Source organism: Pituophis catenifer, unplaced genomic scaffold (genome assembly GCF_029215685.1).
Source record: "Pituophis catenifer annectens isolate HBS135680 unplaced genomic scaffold, rPitCat1.0.hap2 SCAF_1, whole genome shotgun sequence".
In the NCBI taxonomy this organism is placed as follows: domain Eukaryota; kingdom Metazoa; phylum Chordata; class Lepidosauria; order Squamata; family Colubridae; genus Pituophis; species Pituophis catenifer.
This window is the reverse complement of record NW_027256881.1, coordinates 18,971,403-18,992,809: the sequence shown is the minus strand read 5'-3', so window position 1 is coordinate 18,992,809 and position 21,407 is coordinate 18,971,403. Positions and strand designations below refer to the sequence as shown.

Genomic DNA, 21,407 nt, shown 5'->3' with positions numbered 1-21,407 from the left:
TGTATGGACACATTTCCCTGATATCCATTGAAATAGAATAGAATAACACAGTTGGAAGAGACTCTGGAGGTCTTTTAGTGCAGCCCCCTGATCAAGCAGGAATCCTTATACCACTTCAGCCAAATGGTTCTCCAATCTCTTCTTAAAAACTTCCAGTGTTGGAGCATCCACAGCTTCTGGAAGTAAGCTGTTCCACTGATTAATTGTTCTAACTTCTATAACAGGGGTGTCAAATGGGATTTCATTGAGGGCTGCATCAGGGTTGTGTTTGACATGGGGAGGGGGCAGGATAGGCGCGCCCAGCTCAATGTCACTTGTGTTGGGGGTGCTTGTGGTGGCCCGAGCATTCTGCCAGTGAAAATGGACTCCTGAGCTCCATTTTCGCTGGCAGAGGCACCGTGGGTCAGTCCTTCGCTGTTTCAAGGGTGGCCCCGTGGTCCAGATCTATGAAGAACGGTTGCAGGAACTGGGTATGTCTAGTTTAATGAAGAGAAGGACTAGGGGAGACATGATAACAGTGTTCCAATATCTCAGGGGCTGCCACAAGGAAGAGGGAGTCAAGCTATTCTCCAAAGTATCTGAGGGCAGGACAAGAAGCAATGGGTGGAAACTAATCAAGGAGAGAAGCAACTTAGAACTGAGGAGAATTTTCCTGACAATTAGAACAATTAATCAGTGGAACAACTTGCCTCCAGAAGTTGTGAATGCTCCAACACTGGAAGTTTTTAAGAAAATGTTGGATAACCATTTGTCTGAAGTGGTGTAGGGTTTCCTGCCTAAGCAGGGGGTTGGACTAGAAGACCTCCAAGGTCCCTTCCAACTCTTGTTATTTTATTCTATCTAAGCAACCCGCGGGTTGGATCTGGCCTGTGGGCCTTGAGTCTGACACTCCTGTTCTAAAGCAGCCCAACCCTCCTCAATACTTCATACAAGTCTGAAAAACAGGATCCACTGCTTCAAGAATCACTTTAAAGCAGATTCCTTAAAGCAGCCACATCAGCATCTGATTTTTTACCCTTCTGTTTGTAGGGATAAAGAACACTTCTATGCCCTACAGCACCTAATCTGGAATTCTTTTGAATCAGTTATTCAATTGATCTTTCAAGAACACAGGATCAAAGCTTCTGCTATTCCTCTTTGCAATGAGTGCTGAACAAACTTGCAGGAAGGGCATTTCAGGAACCCTCCCTGTTAAACTCAATCTAAGCCATGCAATACTTACCCCCTGATCTCGGAGGTAATTAGCATTTGAGACAAATGTCACAGGCCGGGTCGGATCCAAAGCTTTGGTGTGGGCTATCACTGTCCTGCAGGGTGAAGATAAAATTCAATTATTTCTTTTAACTGTACATCAAGGACAGTTCATTTGCAGCATTCTTTCCTCTAATAGGAAGAGAGGATCCTTCCAAAGATAGCAGTAGCAATAGCACTTAGACTTATATTTTTACAGCACTCTCTAAGCGGTTTACAGAGTCAGCATATTGTCCACAACAATCTGGATCCTCATTTTATCGTCCTTGGAAGGATGGAAGGCTGAGTCAACCTTGAGCCGGTGAAAATCGAACTGCTGGCAGTCGGCAGAATTAGCCTGCAGTACTGCATTCTAACCACCTGTGCCACCACATCTCTTGATATACATTGTCAGGTAACATGTTGAAAACTTCCACCAGCTTTACATTCAGGATTACTATAAAGGGAAACATAGGAGGTCCCCCCTGTAATGGAGCCTGCCCATTATGGTTGTAAGTTGTGATGGTCGTAAAGTGATTCATCCATGTGACCTGTCTGATTTTACAATCTTGTTTGCAAAAGTCATTATTATTATTATTATTATTATTATTATTATTATTATTATTATTATTTAATAATAATAATAATAATAATTATTATTATTATTATTATTATTATTATTATTATTATTATTATTATTTTATTTCTATACCGCCCTTCTCCCGAAGGACTCAGGGCGGTGTACAGCCTATTTAAAAACACAGACAAAACAGCAATTTAAAGTTTAAAATAATTAAATAAATTGGCTCAGATTTAAAACCCCAAAAAATTTAAATACCCCAATTTAAAACTATTATGTTGATAGTCCGGCCTGGCGGAACAACAGGGTCTTCAGTGCGCAGCGAAACACCCGGAGGTCGGAGATCTTACGTATTTCCGGGAGCAGTTCGTTCCACAGGGCTGGGGCTCCCACAGAGAAGGCCCTCCCCCTGGGTGTCGCCAGCCGACATAACTTGGCCGATGGCACCCGGAGGAGACCCTCTCTGTGGGAGCGAACTGGTCGGTGGGAGGCTATTGGTAGCAGAAGACGGTCTCGGAGGTACCCGGGTCCTATGCCATGGAGCGCTTTAAAGGTGGTAACCAACACCTTGAATCGCACCCGGAAGACCACTAAGCAATCCATTAAGCAATCTCATTGTTCACGATGGTTTGGATTTTCCAAAAACCAGAAGTAAATGTCAGTATTCAGCAAAAACGTCGGAAAATGCAGTTATGTTACTGCGGGATGCTGCAAACAGCTGTAAATGCTAGCCAGTTGACAAGCACCCACATGCAGTCCTGTGACCACGGAGAGGACCAGGTTGTAAGTATCCCTTGGGGAGGTCCATGGTAATTTGGTGACTGTCGTAAGTCAAGAACTGCTTGTACTTTCCCATTTGTCATCTGTGCCTTTTTTGACTGCCCAAACGAAGGATTTCCACCTGAACCGTAAATTCTTATCCTTATAAGAATTTGGTAGCTACAGATTACAAAATCGCAAAGGCAATACCAGGTTGTTGTGGCCCGTACACGGCCTGTGAGGCTGGTGGCTGATTCGGACAGCGAGGAGGCTGGTGTGGTGCTGCGCCAGCAGCCTGTGCAGCTGGCACTCGAATCAGACAATGTGGCTGGAGAAGATGTGGTTCCAGAGGCGGGGATTCAGCCAGGGCCTTCAGAACCTCCAGAAGCTCCCTTAAGTGAAGAGGACGAAGAGGAGGATCCTCTTCTTGATGCACGGGTGTGCAGAGCTGCCAAAAGGCAGGAGTGGCTTCTCAGGTCTCCTTGAGAGTAAGGCTTGGGGCTAATTGGCCACTCCCTTAGCCTATTTAAGGAGGAACGCTGACTGAAGCAATTTGCAGGGAACAACCATTCACTCTCCTTCGTGCCTTGATCTTAGTTCTTTGCAAATTGCTTCTGGGCTTTCTGCCAACCATAGTAAGATTAAGATTATTTATTCTTTGGGTTCTTGCAGGCTGTTAAGAAAGTTAATTAACAGCCTTTGTTTGAAAAAAAATACTGATTTTATTTTAGAAAACTAAGGTTTGTACAGACTTTGTGCGTGCTGCGTTCTTTGGGGTCCTTAGCTGGGGCAGAACACAGGTAAGAAGGGAAGTTCCAGCTTTGATCTGGGACATCTCTCACTAATAAGCAATCGGGACCAAGAAAGAGCAGTAACCAGAAGATTTTTAGACTGTTAAATTGGAGGTGGGGAATTTTCCTTTAATCTGGGGCCACAAATTATAATATTTTAAAGAAAAAAGATCCATACAGATTTTGTTGGGGGAGGGGAGGGGGAAGATAGGATGGTATTGTTGTCCTGGAGACAGTAGATCAGGGCTGTCAAACTCGTGGCCCGCAGGCCAGATGCGCCACGCCCAGCCCCATTTTAGTGAAGGGGGAAAAAGTCGCGTTGCATCACGACAACGTGGCAATGCGAATTTGACACCCCTGCAGTAGATATTATATTTTCAGTCTGTTTTTTCCATGGATGGCTCAGACTTTATATTTTATTTTGCTCAAAGTCTGTTTATATAATAAGTCTATAATTATGTGTACATGTAGATGTACAGTCTGGTTCACTAGAGCCTAATAGATATTATATTTGGTATCTGTTGAAGCAGTGCTAAATAAGATCATAACTACACAAATAAAATCAGCAATAAGAATAAAATTATGATGAAAAATGAATTCTGTTCAGAAGCTGCAGAATGTGACGACACAGGTTTAGGGCAGAGGTGGGATTCACTTACCTTCCCTACCGGTTCGCAAATCTTTGCTTGCGCATTACGTCCAGGCGGGTGGGTGGAGCCTCCCGCAGTCGCCACTACCGATTCGCCCAAACTGGACAGAACCGGCTGAATCCCACCTCTGGTTTAGGATGTTGGTTACTGGGTTCAACAAGCTGCATTGGCTTCCAGCTGGGCTTCTGGATGCAATTCAAAGTTCTGGTTGACGCCTTTAAGTCCTTCATGACTTGGGACCAGGTTACCTACGGACCGTCCCTCCCCAGTTGCCTCTACCTGTCCTCCCTGATCCAGCAATCAATGAAGGCTGGAAGGAGAACCTCTTCTGCTCATTGGATCTTCATCCCTCCCGACTTGGCCTTATCTCTGGTGGCCTTGACAACTTAGTTTTGTAATTGCTTGCTGGGGAATTCTAGGAGTTGAATCCACACATCTTAAAATTGCCAAGGATGAGAAAGGCTCTGTTGGCACAATACCCCACTTTACTGTAAGCCACAAAAGAGCCCTCTATGTAGGTGACAGCCAGGTGTAGGATTACAGCTTTCATCCTAGGGGTGCTATTCAGCAGGTTCTGACAGGTTCTGGAGAACCGGTAGTGGAAATGTTAAGTAGTTTGGAGAACCGGCAAATACCACCTCTGGCTGGTTCCAGAGTGGGGTGGGAATGGAGATTTTGCAGTATCCTTCCTCTGCCATGCCCACCAAGCCACGCCATGCCCACCAAGCCACACTCACAGAACCGGTAGTAAAAAATTTGAATTCCACCACTGTTTCATCCCCTATTCCTATGATTGCAAATTACACTTTTTGTGTGAGCTCATGTCCAGTTCGCAGACCTCACAGTGCATTCTCAGCTGAGCAGGTACTCACTTGAAGTAGTAAGCAGCCACAGGCAACTCTGAGGCTGGCTCATTGGCTACCGACCACATCACAACTGAGGGTCGGTTTTTGTCCCGCCGGATCAGCTCTTCCATCACAACAAGGTGGTGTTGCAGAGACTGGTTTCCAAAGTTCAGACTAAACAATGAAGCAAAGAGAGACCAAAGGAAAATAAATCCATTCAGAAGGGGGAAATGGACTACCTGGGGAAAGCCTGGAGTTGCTGTCATGAGGAACACTCCCTCTGAAAGCAAATTTGGATTTAACAGCACTTCCAAGTTTTTAACAGGAATTGTAGTAAGGGGATGGACAAGCCAAGAAAATTATAAATTTTCTGAGCATTTCCCAAATTTCCCATTCTGTAATTGAGAATTCCTGAAATCCTTATCAAGTCAGGCTTATCAGGACTACGAGAAAGTTGCAATATTTCAGCTTTTATAGAAACACTTTGTATTCCAAATAACTCTCTAATTTCTCCGGTGGTCCCCATTCACTTCTTCATTCTTTCTTGAAACAAATACAAGAGGCAAGCCATCTTAAGATAGATCACAGTCGTGATAGAAGAGAATAATCGTAGCTCAGGGTTGAACTGTGGAGTTCTTGGTGCTCTCTGAGCTTGGTGATTTTCTTGCAGACGTTTCATTGCCAAACTAGCTATGTGTCGCACTGATGATGTTACCTAGTTTGGTAATGAAATGTCTGCAAGAAAACCACCAAGCTCACAGAGTACCAAAGACCTCAAAGACCACAGTCCCACCAGCTGAAACCCAATGCCTAAAACCCATATTGAGACACCTGCAGTCCTCCAGCTCTCATCATTCTTGATCACTAGCCATAGGTACAGGTTCTCCTCGCACATATGTGCTAGTCATTCCCGACTCTAGGGGGCGGTGCTCATCTCCGTTTCAAAGCCGAAGAGCCAGCGCTGTCTGAAGACGTCTCCGTGGTCATGTGGCCGGCATGATTAAACGCCAAAGGCTCACGGAACGCTGGTACCTTACCACCAAAGGTGGTCCCTATTTTTCTACTTGCCTTTTTTACATGTCTTCAAACTGCTAGGTTGACAAGTAACGGGAGCTCACCCCGTTATGCAGCACTAGGGATTCGAACTGCTGAACTGCCGACCTTTCGATCGACAAGCTCAGCATCTTAGCCCCTGAGTCCCTGTCACTAGGCATACTGGACCACAAATTCCTCACCCCAGCAACCTCTGTAGACCATTCACTTCTTTGGTTTCTGCCTCCTATCCTTGAGAACTCTGGTATATGGTTGTCCCTGACCCTGCATCCATATGTGTTTTCTCAATAGATTATCCAACCTGCTGTGGGCTATTCATAAAAAAAAAAAAGCTATGTTCAGCCAGCTACAAAAAGAATTGCCCATTTCTGCCTTAGTATATTATGTGATAGAAGACATAAGACATGGGCAGAGCAACCGTACCTCACCTGTCATGCATGCCCACTCCTGGGCTCTCGTCAATCACGACAATGCCATAAGCATCACAAAGCTCCATGATCTCCTCAGCATACGGATAATGGCTGGTGCGAAAGGAATTGGCTCCTAGCCAGTGCAGAAGGTTGAAATCCTTCATGATCAGAGGCCAGTCTAGGCCCTTGCCACGGATCTGTAGCAGAACAAACATCTTGTTAGCAATGGCTTTGCTGTCCTCATGGATACAGCTTAACATGGAAGAAATGAAATGTACACAAAATATCTTTATATTCTAAAAATGAGAAGAGCAATATATTTCCATATAGTATAGATCAGGGGTCTCCAACCTTGGCAACTTTAAGCCTGGAGGACTTCAACTCCCAGAATTCCCCTTTAAGTCCTCCAGGCTTAAAGTTGCCAAGGTTGGAGACCCCTGATCTCGATGTAATAAATAGTTTAACAACTGAATTCAAACTATATTGATTTTTTTTTCTTTTGCCTAATTCCTTTTTTCTCTCCTTCAGTTTACTTTAATTTTTGTAGTGTGATTTTACTATACAATCACTAATCATAGTTTTTTTTATTTCACTAATGTATGTTTTAAAATGAAATACACACAAATAGGCCAACTTGCTGTTTCAAAAACGTGTTGGCATTTTAGCACGAACCTTAGATAAGTCCCAGATAATGAACTGAGCCAAGACTTAACATGGTTTATTAGCTCCTCTTCTTTGGGGATAACAAACGTTATACAAGCTGACATTTTGTTTTTCAATTAACATTTTAATTTTATTCTTTTAGCTCTCAATGACAACAAAACAGCCCTTAGGGTTTTGTTTGAGGTCAGAGCCCCAGTGGGTGCAGAGCTCAGGGACATCTGCAGAATAAGTGGGGGAGAGAGATAGATGGTGAAAAGTTAAGATGCCAATTGCAATCACGGAATCAAAATTCCACTCCTGTTTATGTGCATCATATGCCAATGCATATAAATGACTACTATGGCTTTAATTACACAGTCACAGCTGCTGTTATTTTCACCTGTGCATACCCTTGGGCTCCAACACTTGTTTTCAAAACAAGGCCCTACAAGGCACAAAATTAGATGAGCAAAGATCCCACTGCAGGCGTGGGTCCATTTCACAGACACTTCTGTATCCAGGTTGTTATTCTGGAGAACAATGACTGCTTTACAATCAGAAGCCATTGTTCTAGATTCAGGCAACACTCTGCAATATTCTAAAATTACACTTGTCTACTATAAATCATGGTTAACGATCAGGGATCCAGTGTTCTCTCTTAGCTATAATCTGAAATTAGGATTTAAACAATGCAAGTAGTCCTTGACTTAGGACCACATTTGGGACCAGAATTTCCATTTGCTAAGCAAAGCAGTTAAGTGAGTCATGCTCAATTTTATGACTTTTTTTGCTACAGTTGCTAAGCAAGTCACTACAGTTGTTAAGTGAATCCCTTCCAGTCATTAAGCTAATCTGACTTTCTCCATTGACTTGACTTTGCTTGTCAGAAATAGGCTGGGAAGATCACAAATGATGATCACAGGACTTTTCTGCAATCTTTGAAAATATATACCAGTTGTCAAGCTCCTGAATCATGTGACTGTGGGGACGCTGTAACGCCAGGTGTAAGTGTGAGTACCTATCGTAGCCGCCCTGAGTCTTCGGAGAGGAGCGGCATATAAATTGAATTAATTAAAGTCACTTTTTTCAGTGCCATTGTAATTTTGAACAGTCTCTAAACAATACTTGTAAGTCGAAAACTACCTGTATGTTAAAACTAACAATAGCGTCATTGTACTGTATGCCCATTTCTTAGAGAATTCTGGATAAATTAAGATGGCGGCTTAATTTAGTCATTGTGTCTTCTCTATTTTGACCACTTTTGAGAAACAAACTGCGTATAGATCTAGCAAAATTATGACTAGAGAAAGCCTGGATAGTGCATTTGAAACTTAGTATATCTAGAAGGAACCAGGCATGATTAAAACAGTGTGTGATTCTTTAGGACATAAATTGAGAACCTCTTTGTACACTGAGTGCTGTCCCAACTTTTTTTAATCACTTGGCAATCTTGTTCAACTGAGTGTTACAAAGATGTAACTCTGTGGATCATAGCTGGCGGTAAGCAACGCAATCAGGTCCCTGCTTTCATTTTATCGGTAGATTGATCATCATTAACGTTTCTTTTCTTATCTGCTTTGCCATTCAATCCAGGTTTACTCACATCAGCATCTTCATGTTTGTTGACCCCGTGAAAATAGAATGGCTTCCCATTAATAAGAAACTGGTTGCGAGTAACAAAGATGGTTCGGATACCAACTGGCTGCACATAGGTGTCTTCAGTGATGGAGCCATCCACAACAGCGGAGAGCGTGATCTGTGTTTGAAAAAATCATTCTGGGTCAGTTTTCTGAGGTACAAGTCAATATGACACCTTCCCAGGGGTGGGCTGCTGCGGGTTCGCAGGGGTTCGGGAGAACAACTAGCTAAGATTCTGGGCTGTTCTGTGTCGTCCTGGCTGGCCCCACCCACCCCACCCCGTCCCTCTCAGGAATCCCCACGTGTCCCATTTTGGATGCAGGTAAGTGCAAGGCACGCGCAGAGGCTCAGGGAGGGTGAAAAACGGGCCTACCGGAAGTTTGGGAAGGCCAGAAACATCTGGTAGGCCTGTTCCAGAGGGCCTCTAGAGCCTGGGGAGGCCATTTTTGCCCTCCTGGAGGCTGAAGGAAAGCCTCCATAGTGCGGGGAGGGCAAAAAGCCCCCCTCCCTGCCATGGTGCAGGAGGCCAACTAGGCCACGCCCACCCAGCAACTGGGTAAAGAACGCCTTGCTAAAATTTTTGAAGCCCACCCCTGCGCCTTCCATATAAATCACTAGCCCCAGTTAAAGTAATCCAAGATCATCCATAATCATGCACCATTTGAATGAGATGAATGAATGTAAAATACTTTTGAGACTGGTCAAAGGGCAGGAAATTACTCTTATTTTTTACTTTTCAAAGTCTCATTCAGCTACACCAGGGGTGTCCTGTGTACTTCAACACCCAGAATTTTTCCTGTAAGTATGGGAAATTCAAGTAGACCTTTAGGGTATAATGCTTGTTTATAAGCAGCATCTGGTCAAAAAATGAAAACGATAGTCACAATGGTGTGATCAAAGCTCCATCTGTTTTTCTACTGTGTTGCACATGAAAAGTGCATGGAGCTTTGATTGCATAGTTGCCATCTTGTTGTTTTGATACACTCTGCAGAAATCCTTGTTCATAAGCCTTTTGTGGAATCTATGCAGTGAACCATAACTCAATGTTAGCCAATCAGTTTGGATTCTTCTATTTACAGGAGCTGGAGTTCAAATCTCACCCAGGTACCTTCAAGGAGTAGAGGTATGCAGGACGTTCGTTCATCAAGTAGGGCCACCAGAGAAAAGGATCCCTCACTTTCAGTTCACCAGCTGACCCATTTCCTGTTGCTACGGCAACGTGGTCACTGTCATACAAAGTCAGGGATAAAAAGTAGTTTGAGCTTCCTCGTACAGACAGCAAATAACGAACCAGGCCTGTGTCACAGAAGGAGAGATAAAAGCTTGCATTTGAAAAAAAAAGTGGGGAATGGACGTAGCTCCATAAAGTGGAGATCTCCCTCAAGAGCCCCCAACACAGTCCTGCTTTGCTCCCTCAGCTTCTTACCAACATTTCCCTTCAAGGCCGTAGTTACTGTGATATCGTCAATGTAGGCCAAGGGTGTGGTGTAGAGCAAGACCGGGCGGTGAATTCCAGCATAGTTGAAGAAATCAAATCTTGTGTTTTGAACAAAGTAGCCCTTTGGATACCTTTGGTAAGGGAGAGAGAAAGGGAGATAAGGATGTCTTGGAAGGGCGAATATCTATGTTTGAATAAGAGATGGAAGGGTGTTTTAGGAATTAAGAATTACCACAGAAAATGCCTGAGAATCTATTCAGACGTCTCTCCTCTATGGAGGCACCTACAGTGAGGGGCAGTTAAAAACATCAAGATAGCAGCCCCAGCCATATGATCAAAGTCCACTCTCTTTTGGCACTTGTGTCATGTGTCAGGGTTCCAAGTAACACCTCCAACAAAAGAAGACTCTGAGACTAGCGTTTCCTCAAAGTTCCATTTTATTAGAGATGTCATATTGGCCCATCTGGGGAAACCCAAATTTGAAAGCTTCCAGGTTTTCCCCACCCAAAAGAAAATGTAAGTCCCTGCCCCAACACCCACGTGTTCATCACATGGTCCAATCAATGCACCTTCCCAACTGGAGATGCCTCCCAGTCACCCCATTCCAAGTGCAGGGCAGGATGTCCTTGACTCTCCAAGAAAAGAATGTTATTATGGCTAGATATCTCTCCACTCCATACAATTCCCCCTCCCAGTTTCCTACAGCACTAAATGTGGCAGCCCCGAAGATCCGAAATAAAAGATGGCTTCCAGGACTGACATCATGTGCCATGCTTAAAAGGGGCAGGGTTTGAGCCATTTGGTTGGGCTGCTATCTTTTTTTCTGACACCCCCTTGCCAATGACCCTTTGCCCACAGCCATCAAGCTATTCCATGGCAAAAACATAGTGTGGCAAGCAAGCTCCCTATTTCCCGCACCTAAAAACAATGAACTAGGAAGGCTTGTTGGAATCAACTGTCCTTCAAGTCAGAGCAGCACAAGTTTTGGCTCGTGGATCATCTGCAACCCTTTCCTTCAAAAGTTGTTGCCAAAGTATTTTTTTTCTAGTTGGAAACAATGGAAAATAACTGGATTTAAGGACCAGGCAAAAATGGGATTAGATAATTGGGGATTTAAAGTATTTGGAAATCCAGCTATTAGCATTTTTGTAAGAACCAAAACATCACACCATAATAACAGGCTTTTGTTTCAGCATTGTAGGTTTTATTTCCTTGGATTTAGCATGTTGTGGAAACCCAGCTGGAACACAATCATATTTGCTTTCAGTTAAATGAAGTTTTATTGTGGTGCCGGCCACCTTTTTGCAGCACAGGTGGTCCTTGCTTAATGACCACTCATTCAGCAACCGCTATAAACTTGCAACGGCACTGAATGAGTGGTACTTACAACCAGTCCTCAGAGTTCTAGCTGTGACAGTATCCCCAAGATCACATGATAGAGATCCAGGCAACTTGGAGCCAGCTCATGATTTCCACATCACAGCGTCCCACTGTCATGCAGTCGCCATTGGTCATCTTCTTTGCTGCCTTCCAACAAGCAAAGTCCATGGGAGGTCGCAAGTGGTGAACACACGAGGTCCTCACCTAATGACCTGCGGTGATTCACTTAACGACAGCAACCAGGATAAGGTGTCAGTCTTGACAACTTTAAGAGATGTGGAATTCAGTTCCCAGATGTGTGGACTTCCACCAAAACAAAGTATCAGCCTTGGCAATTTTAAGTCATGGGGACATCAACTCCCAGAATTCCTCAGCCAGATATACTAGTGGGGCAATTCTGGGAGTTAAAAGTCCACACGGCTTAAAATTGCTAAAGTGAAGAAACACTACCGTGAATTACAGGGAGCAGTTGAACTTACATGGACTCATCATTCATATACTGAATTGTTCCTGGAGGCAGTGTGTGCGGTGCCAGAGTGTTATTGATTGCAATGGTGATGCGGCAGGGCTCTTTAGGACTCCTATGCAAGATTTCACTGATCTCCACTTCAAAAGGGAGGTGTCCTCCTTCGTGCTCAGTGACTTCCACTCCATTCACCCACTGCAAAAGAGAGAGAGAAAAAAAAGAGCTCTGGGAAGGACTAAGAAGAAGAAACCGTGAGGCCTTGTGACATGTTGTCTGTAATACCTCTAAATCAGGGGTGTCAAACTCAAGGCCCGTGGGCTGGATCTGGCCCACGGGGTGCTTAGATCTGGGCCCATGGGACCGTCCTGGAAACAGTGAAGGACCAGCCCATGGTGCCTCTGCCAGTGAAAAAGAGATTGGAAGGGCCGCAATCAGCCCTCCCAAGCTCCATTTTCACTGGCTGAAGGTTGCAGGAAGCCGTCGCAGCTGAAAACGGAGATTGGGAGCCCATTTTTGCAGGCAGAGAGCTCAGGCCACCATAGGCGGCTCCTGACACGAGTGATGTCAAGCTGGCCACGCCCCCCCCCCCCCCCCGGTCAACACAACGCTCAATAAAATCGAGTTTGACACTTCTGCTGTAAATAATCTTCTGAGGCCAAATGTATTTTTTAATGAGCCTCATATGTCATAGGATTCCCAAAATCTTAACAGATGTAACTCTTCCCATAGGGCAGGGGTCTTCAACCTTAAGCACTCAAAGAGCCATTTGGACCCGTTTCCCACAGAAAAGAAAACACCGGGAGCCATAAAACCTGGGGGGGGGGGTGGCTATTCACTTCCACCAGTCACATAACCCCCTAGCCACACCTACCCAGCCGGTCATTAGGACAGAGAACCAGTTGTTAAAAGAACACCGGGAACCACAAAATATTTTTGACATCTCTCTCCCCTCCCTCCCTCCCCCCCTCTCTCTGTATCTCTCTATGTCTCTCCCTCTCCCCCTCTCTCTGTATCTCTCTGTCTCTGCCCTGGCCACTTCTCCATCCCCGCCGTCACCTTCTCAGGCCAGGCGAGGAGTGACTGGGAGGGGAGGGGCCGGCCAGTGGTGGGATCACCTGACAGGGAGCCACAGCACAGGGCCCAAAGAGCCGCATGTGGCTCCGGAGCCGCAGGTTGCTGACCCCTGCCATAGGGTCTTTTCAAAATTTTTAGAGGAAATATGAGATATAAATTTAATAAAATAAATAAATAAAAAAATAAAAACTCAAGCATGCTAACATTTCATGAGATTTGACAATGTTAATGGATTTTAGCCATTTCAAGCTGTTGTTTGGGTCACCATTCCATGTTGCCCAGCAGCTGATGCAAATGCCAGGTCACCTCTATTGAGACTGGCTCTGTTTTCCAGCAGCAATGTATTCTCTGCACCCAGGATAGACAACTAGGTCCTCTCTAGATGTGTTTCTGGACACCTATCAGCCTTATTACCAAGGCTAATGGAAGTTGTTGTCTAACACATATTCAGCATATCCGGTCGTTTTATCCATTCAGTCTGCAAATGGGTAGATAACTGTGCAAAAGACTCCTTGTTAATTGTTCTCACACCTACAGATGCACTACCGCAGTTCACTGCCAGGAAACATTGCAACCCAGCAGGCATTTAAAAGAAATTGACAAGAGCGTAAGAGTATTACTGAATCAGTCTAAAAGAGCAGAACTCATAAGGGCTTCAGAATGGTTAATTAAATGGTTATATTCACACAAGACTCAGCACTGAGCTTGTAGATCAGAAAGGTCAGTAATTCGGCGGTTCGAATCCCTAGTGCTGCGTAACGGAGTGAGCTCCAGTTAATTGTCCCAGCTTCTGCCAACCTAGTTATCTCCTCACTTCAGAAATAAAATATGTATGGCTAACAGGGCCCTACTACAAAAATTACGTTATAAAAAATATTTTATAAAAAATATTTTTTATAAAAAATTATAAAAAATATTTTAAAATATGGGGACGTCCATCGAAAGGTCAGCAGTTCAGCGGTTCGAATCCCTACTGCCATGTAATGGGTGAGCTCCCATTACTTGTCCCAGCTTCTGCCAACCTAGCAGTTCGATAGCACGTAAAAAAGGCAAGTAGAAAAATAGGGACCACCTTTGGTAGGAAGGTAACAGCGTTCCGTTCCGTGCGCCTTTGGCGTTTAGTCATGCCAGCCACATGACCACGGAGACGTCTTTGGACAGTGCTGACTCTTCGGCTTTGAAACGGAGATGAGCACCGCCCCCTAGAGTCAGGAACGACTAGCACATATGTGTGAGGGGAACCTTTACCTTTTACCTTACAATGTGTTATGCTTCAGCATATTGCATAACCTAAGCTTGCTTGGTTACCTTGCAATTTAATGCTGCATGTGAACCAAGAAAATGGAACTTTGGGCTTACTTTGAAGGGTTTTTTTTTCTGCCATGCACGAAGGATATTTTTAGCTGGATTATAGTATTCCTATACTGTACAGATACTGTATTTCTCCAACAAATTGGACCAAGAAGAACAAAAAGTAATTTTCTTCTGTAGCCCCTAGGTGGCGGTAGAGACTAACCTGCCAGCCAGTTTAGATATTGTCAAGCAACATAGTACAGTATTAGAAAAATCTCCATTGCTGGTAAGATAAAAGAGATGAAGATGTAAAATACAGCTTTGCTACTGTTGCTCAGTTGTTCAATCGCTTCCCCTTATTATTTTATTACATATTTCTAGCTAAAAAAAGTTGGAAGTCATTTTTTTCATCTTCTTATTTCTTTTCTTTATTTGTATCCCACCTTTATTATTTTTATTTTTATTTTATTCCCTTTTCTGGTTTTGTTACTTTATCTTTTATCTTCCTTTGAAATTTAATAAAGTTAGCCATTGATTCTTCAGGACAAGCCTCATTTCACCGGGCTTTTCCATCAGAAATTGGTTTCTTTTTTAGTTCTTATAAGTTCCTGCCTTGATCTCTAGTGGTAGCATCAGAGAATTTTGAACACCAAACTGGTAATAACAACAAGATGCCCTCAGTACTTACCACAATAGAGTAATAGTGTGCGCTGCCAATTCGGAGCACAATACGAGTCCCAGTATCTCTCAAGAGCCAGTGAGCCGGTGGAAGCACCTCCTTCTCGTACCACACCCAGCCAATAAATCTCCGCAACTTTGGATCTTGAGTTATGTCATTGAAGCTGGCAGGGACTGGCATATCCATCACTGGCCCTGTCTGAAAAGATTGAGACCCATTTATGGTGGGACTGTTTTCCAGCTCTGCCAATATTTTTCTCACTTCAGTGCAGTGATTCGCAACTTTGAGATATGTAATTGACCGACATGCTGGAACTGCAATCATTTTTTTTTCTCCTGGCATAAAAATATTTAAGATCTGGATAGATATACTCAAAGATTAATATGACTGTTGATCTGTCTTAAAAGGGTACTGTGTTTCCCTTGTCCTATATTTTTTTTGAACCCCGAAATAAGCACTTGCCCTTATTTTCGGGGAGGTCTTATTATTTTGGGGTGCGTGGAGCAAGACCGGGCCCCTCTTGCCATCTTACCTGATTTCCAGCTCTGTCTCCCTAAACCCTAACCAGAGGAAGTGGCAGGGACCAGGTACGCATACGGTTAAATATTTTCAAGGAGGGCTTATTTTTGGAGGATGTCTTATTTTTGGGGATGTCTTATTTTCGGGGAAACACGGTAGAGTGTGGGATCTGTTTTCAGATATTGCAATCAATGAATATTTTTTTAAAAGAGTGTCATAATTTTCCAGTATAAAGTTTTCATTTCCATGAGAACATATGAATATTTCTGCTTGGCCATTCTGATGAATATTCTATTTTACAGAGTGGTCAGCTAGATTCTATAGAAATTCCAAGAAGTGCTTCTTAGGACTCTCATATGTGTCTCAAAGGTGCATTTCAAAAGGAAACTGGACTGTGTTTTTTCCTTGAGGAAGACGATCCAAGAAGCTTCATAAGAAGCTTCCATCCCCCCCACACCCTACAGTCAGAACTGATGAAGCGTCTTAGATGAGAATCGAAACTTCTTCTTCCTCAAGAAAAAAAACACAGTGCAGTTTCCTTTTGAAAAAGCACCTTTGAGACACCCATGACCCGGATGACTAAGAATCTCCATAGACACTATCATACATAGTTGCCAATAGTTGTTTCTCATCAGTACACCCGAGACTGAGTTTGTGCATAGTACTGAGCCATAATACAGTTAGTCTGGTTTTAGCTTAATAAGACAACAGAACAGGGGTGAAATCCAGCAGGTTCTGACAGGTTCTGGAGAACCGGTAGCGGAAATTTTGAGTAGTTCAGAGAACCGGCAAATACCACCTCTGGCTGGTCCCAGAGTGGGATGGAAATGGGGATTTTGTAATATCCTTCCCCTGGAGTGGGCTGGGAATGGAGATTTTGCAGTATCCTTTCCCTGGAGTGGGGTGGGAATGGAGATTTTGCAGTATGCTTCCCTTGGAGTGGGGTGGGAATGGAGATTTTGTAGTATCCTTCCCCTGCCACGCCCATCAAGCCACACCAAACCCACCAAGCCACGCCCACAGAACCAGTAGTAAGAAAAATTGGATTTCACCACTGCAACAGAACCCTGCCTATATCTAAAGCAAGAAAATGGTTTGTAGGTCATCCTAATATAAATTTGGTTCAGACAACACAATAAACCATAGTGTCATGTTATTTTTAACTTATTGTGTGAATCCAGCCATGGTATTGTCACTTAGTTGAAATATGACCCTACAGTAGCTTATTCAAGTAAACCATGTCTAAACAACTGAAAAACTGCTATTTTATTTAGATGATGCAATTTTATATAGCTTCTTATTTTGTCCTTTTTTGAGGTTTACAGATAAAATGGTTTGATATATGACTCCAGGCATTGACTCTCATTTTACTTTCACTTATCCTATTAAGTCTTTTTTACTACTGTTTCTTAGCAAGCTTCAGACATGGTCTGAGTAATTTCCAAAGCTATTCTCCCTCAATTCCAGATCAAATGATCTTTTTCTTTCTTAATTTAGCCCTCCAGAGCTGATTCCTGCATATCAAGAAAGCAAAGTCATCCTTCACATGTCAATGTTTATTTTTTCCTTCCCATGATATGTAGAAACCCCAGCCAGTTTTGGATGATCTGAACTTTCCTTTCCATCACAAATGAGGATGTTGATAGTCAGAGCTTACTTTGTATTTATAGTCCTTGATTTACAGCCAAAATTGACGCTGTATAAGTCATAAGTCATGCTAGTCATTATAGGGTCATCATGTGACTGGGTCAGTGGTGAAACGTAAAATTTGTTACTACCGGTTCTGTGGGTGTGGCTTGGTGGTGGTGGTGGGTAACGTGACTGAATGGACGTGGCCAATTTTTTTTTAACTTTTAAAAGCATTTTTTCTACAATCTCTTTGACCGAGCCCAGCTGAGCTGTGCAAAGAGATTGTAGAAAAAATGCTTTTAAAAATTAAAAAAAGCCTCTGATGATCGCACAGCTCATCTGGGCATGGGGGGGGGAAGCAGGGATTTTTGCTACCGGTCCTACCTACCACCCACCGCCCTTGCTACCGGATCGAGTGATCCGGTCCAAACCGGGAGCATTTCACCCCTGGACTGGGTCCAATTTTATACTCTGTTTTGTGGTAGTAGTTAAGCAACCGATTGTTCACTATGTGTTTTTTGCCAGAAACTGGAAATAAATGCTGGTTTTCAGCAAAACTGTTGTAAATTATGATCACGGATGCTGCAAAATGGCCATAAATTTGTTAACACTCAAAATCACTCACATGTGACTGTGGGGGGGGGGAGGGAGCCCAGCTATTGAAACTTTGAATCTGGGGTCGTAAGTACCTTTTTAAAGGTCCTCCATAACTAACCACCAGTCATAAGTCAAGGAGCACCTGTATTTGGCTTCTCCAAAGATCGCAACATACATTTTTACAAATCCACTGAAGACAGCTCTACTAACAACATAAGACAACTGAAATAGAATCCACATGTTGAGAAGCTGAATTACACCATTTGATGGGGCAAGAAACAAGGGAGGACCATTCAGTGGTGGGATTCAGCCAGTTCTCTCCAGATCACACGAACTGGTAGCGGCGACTGCGGGAGGCTCCGCCCACCCGCCCGGATGTAATGCGTGACTACTGCACATGCACAGAAGGCCGTGTGCATGTGCAGAGGCGGTGAGCGCGCGCGAAGTGAGCATGCATGCACACTCACATTTACGAACTGGTAGGGAAGGTAAGTGAATCCCACCTCTGGGACCATTCCAGTGTTTATTTTCTATTTATGAGTTTTCCATTCCTTGAAACAACAATAATAATATTAATAAATAGAAGAAAGAAACAAAGTTGTGGACAGAAATTCTGTCTACACAATACCAAGCCTTAAAACTAAATGCTACAAAGCCAGAATTGAGACGACAACAACAGACAGCAAATGTGCCTCTGTAAATAAGCTGAGGAAACCATGGTTAGTTGTTTTCAAGAGGATCACACGGACTGACTAAAAGCAACGGCACGACAAACTAGCAATAATGGTGTATTGGAAGATCTGCAAGAAGTAGCATTTGCCTGGTGGGATCATAAAATGAAGAAAGTACAGGTAGTTCTCAACTTACAACCACAATTGAGCCCAAAATTTAGGTTGCTAGGTGAAACATTTGTTAAGTGAGTTTTGCCCCATTTTAACATCTTTCTTGCCACTGTTGTTAAGTGAATCATTGCAGTTGTTAAGTTAATAACATCGTGAAGTGAATCTAACTTCCCTGTGGACTTTGTTTGTCGATGGATCACAAAAGCTGACCACCATGGAACACTGCAACTGTCATAAATATGAACCAGTTGCTTAGTGTCTGAATTTTGATCACGTGACCAAGGGGATGCTGCAAATGTAAGTGTGAAAAACAGTCATAAGTCACTTTTTCAATGCTGTTGTAACTTTGAACAGACACTAAACGAACTGTTGTAAGTCGAGGACTACCTGTAATAGAAAATGAAGAAGCTGATGTGCTCTGGGGCTTTAGAATTCAAACAGACAGGCAGGCACATAACACGCAGACTTAACAATTGTGGATAAGAAAGGCAAAAAAGTCTGGGTAGTGGATGTGGAAGTACCTAGAGACAGCAGAAGAGAAGAGAAAGACTTGGAGAAGATTGCAAAATACAAAGACCTACAAACAGAAATAAAATAACGGTGGCAAAAGAAAGCGAAGATAGTATCAATAGTAATAGGTGCAATCCCAAAACTGCAGCACCACTTGAATACCATTGGCATTGACAAAATCACCATCAGTCAATTGCAAAAAGCAGCTTTACCTGCAACAGCTTATATCCTGCGAGGATACCTTTAATACCATCTAACAATAACATCTCCCTATCCCAGATTTTTGGGAAGGACTCAATAGATCAGGGGTGTCAAACATGCATCGTCACATTATCATGTGATGTATCACGACTTTTTCCCCCTTTGCTAAACCAGGGGTGAGCATGGCCAGCATGTGATGCATCAGGCCCACGGGCCCTGAGTTTGACACCCCTGCAATAGGTGAATAAAAATAATAAAATTCAATGTAAACCACTGGCTGACTGTGTGACAAACCATAACAATAATTTGTTAAGTTCGTAATGCTATCAAATCAGAAAAAATCAAGGATGGAATGCTGGACTACCTGGTCACTATGCTGATCCAATTGGAAAGTTCTGGTGTGCTTATTAGACAAGAATAAAATATAAAATATAGGAATAAAATATAAACCAATTAACATTTAAGTAAGAAAAGGATCAAGTTGCCTTATTATTGAAAAGAACTTTATTTTTATTTCCCTTTAAATTATGATTCTCCCTCCTCTCTTTGCTTCTGGATATTGTGTTCGTTATTATTTTAAGTAATTATTTCATCTATGAAGATGGTTAACCAGTATGTAGTTTTCCTTTTCTTTTAATTGTGCCCAGACACCGCATACGTTCCTCTCTCACTCCTCTTTTTCTAACTTCCTGTTAAAAGAAGAATATTCATAAAATGTCATAATCAGCAGTTTAGTGCCACGTTGAAAACTAAGAAAATGTATTGCAGCACATGCTTCCTCAAAACAGCACTTGTTTCATCAGATGCTAGAAGGGTTATGACACACACATTCACACAAATGCATCAACAGAGAGGTCAGATCAGAAAGAGCTTAAATGCAAAATAAAATAAAATAAAATAAATTACACTTTCTGGTAATTTGACCAGTGTGCAAAAGCATGATTGGCAAAGTACTGTTGCGAGCATTAAATTCAGTTTATATAAGTTTATGTCGTTAGACCATTAGCTTTAAGCTGCAAAAAAAACACTCTGTACGGTTTTTTTGTCCGAATTTTTCACACATATTCAGGGATCTGCCTGCGTAGTTCTGTATTGCCAGCTCCATCCTAGCATTGTCCAAGCAGGCAATCAACCCATCCCATGCTTTTGCTGTCACACACCTGCCGAAGTGGCCGTCTGTACCACTGCTCCACGAATCCTGCATCCCTTTGCTCTGACCAGTCTGCCCTGAAGCTCCAGAGGCCGCTGAGATCCTTCAGCTCCCTGGAGGATGACTCCCGTGGGTAGAGCATCCCACCGTCCAGGGCTCCAGCCGGACACCATCCCAGCAGGACACAGCAAGCACAAAGCAACAACCTCATCCCTCTACCGCACTCCGCCCGCGCTCTGCTGAGACAGGAACGAAAGTCAGCTGATGCTCAGATCAGCTGATGATCGGCTGCCAGTCCTTATTCGGGCAGGAACGTGATACGTCAACTCCGTGTGAGAACAGCCGCAGCCATCTTTGTTGAGGGCTTTCCTGTTTCCTGAAGTTGCCGCGTTCGAAAAACCGGAGTCAATTGAGGGTGTTGTTACAAGTAACGCAGACAGAAGTCTTTTCAGCGTGTGGCGCCTTTACATTCTTATATATATATATATATATATATTGTAGCGGAAACTTTCAAGAACGGCTTTTCAGCCTTCGGATTTAATGCAGTACTGTGGTCCGCAAACGCTGTGGCCACACACATTTTCTTCCAAATTTGTGTGTTATTCACCGATCTAACATAAATCACCGCTGGCTTTAAGTACAGAAAGGGGCACCGGTTTTTTTTTTTTTTCTTCAGGGTGCGCATTTGACATCCCAGGCCATTTGAACGCGTATATAGGTGAATATTGCAACCCAACAAGACAGACACAGACTTCAGAGGATAATTAGAACTGCAGAAAAAACCATGGCTACCAACCTGCATTGAGGACCTGTATACTGCATGAGTCAAAAAGAGGGCTGTGAAAATACTTACAGACCCCTCGCATCCTGGACATAAACTGTTTCAACTCCTATCCTCAAAACGACGCTATAGAGCACTGCACACCAGAACAACTAGACACAAGGACAGTTTTTTCCCGAACTCCATCACTCTGCTAAACAAATAATTCCCTCAACACTGTCAAACTATTCACTAAGTCTGCACTACTATT

General features: G+C 43.2%; 1 protein-coding gene across 1 annotated transcript in view; it reads right to left on the bottom strand.

Moving 5' to 3' along the window:
• GUSB (glucuronidase beta) overlaps positions 1-20,595 on the bottom strand; it is a 28,172-nt gene extending 7,577 nt beyond the window's left edge. Inside the window, exons 1-9 of the mRNA XM_070946218.1 lie at positions 20,387-20,595; positions 14,938-15,126; positions 11,896-12,077; positions 10,025-10,167; positions 9,707-9,894; positions 8,564-8,716; positions 6,337-6,515; positions 4,883-5,029; positions 1,223-1,307 (exon numbers count right to left, since the gene is read on the bottom strand). Of these exons, the coding sequence (XP_070802319.1) occupies positions 1,223-1,307; positions 4,883-5,029; positions 6,337-6,515; positions 8,564-8,716; positions 9,707-9,894; positions 10,025-10,167; positions 11,896-12,077; positions 14,938-15,126; positions 20,387-20,587 (1,467 nt within the window). The 5' untranslated portion in view covers positions 20,588-20,595. The remainder of the gene's footprint in view (positions 1-1,222; positions 1,308-4,882; positions 5,030-6,336; positions 6,516-8,563; positions 8,717-9,706; positions 9,895-10,024; positions 10,168-11,895; positions 12,078-14,937; positions 15,127-20,386) is intronic.
• Positions 20,596-21,407: the final 812 nt, after the last annotated feature.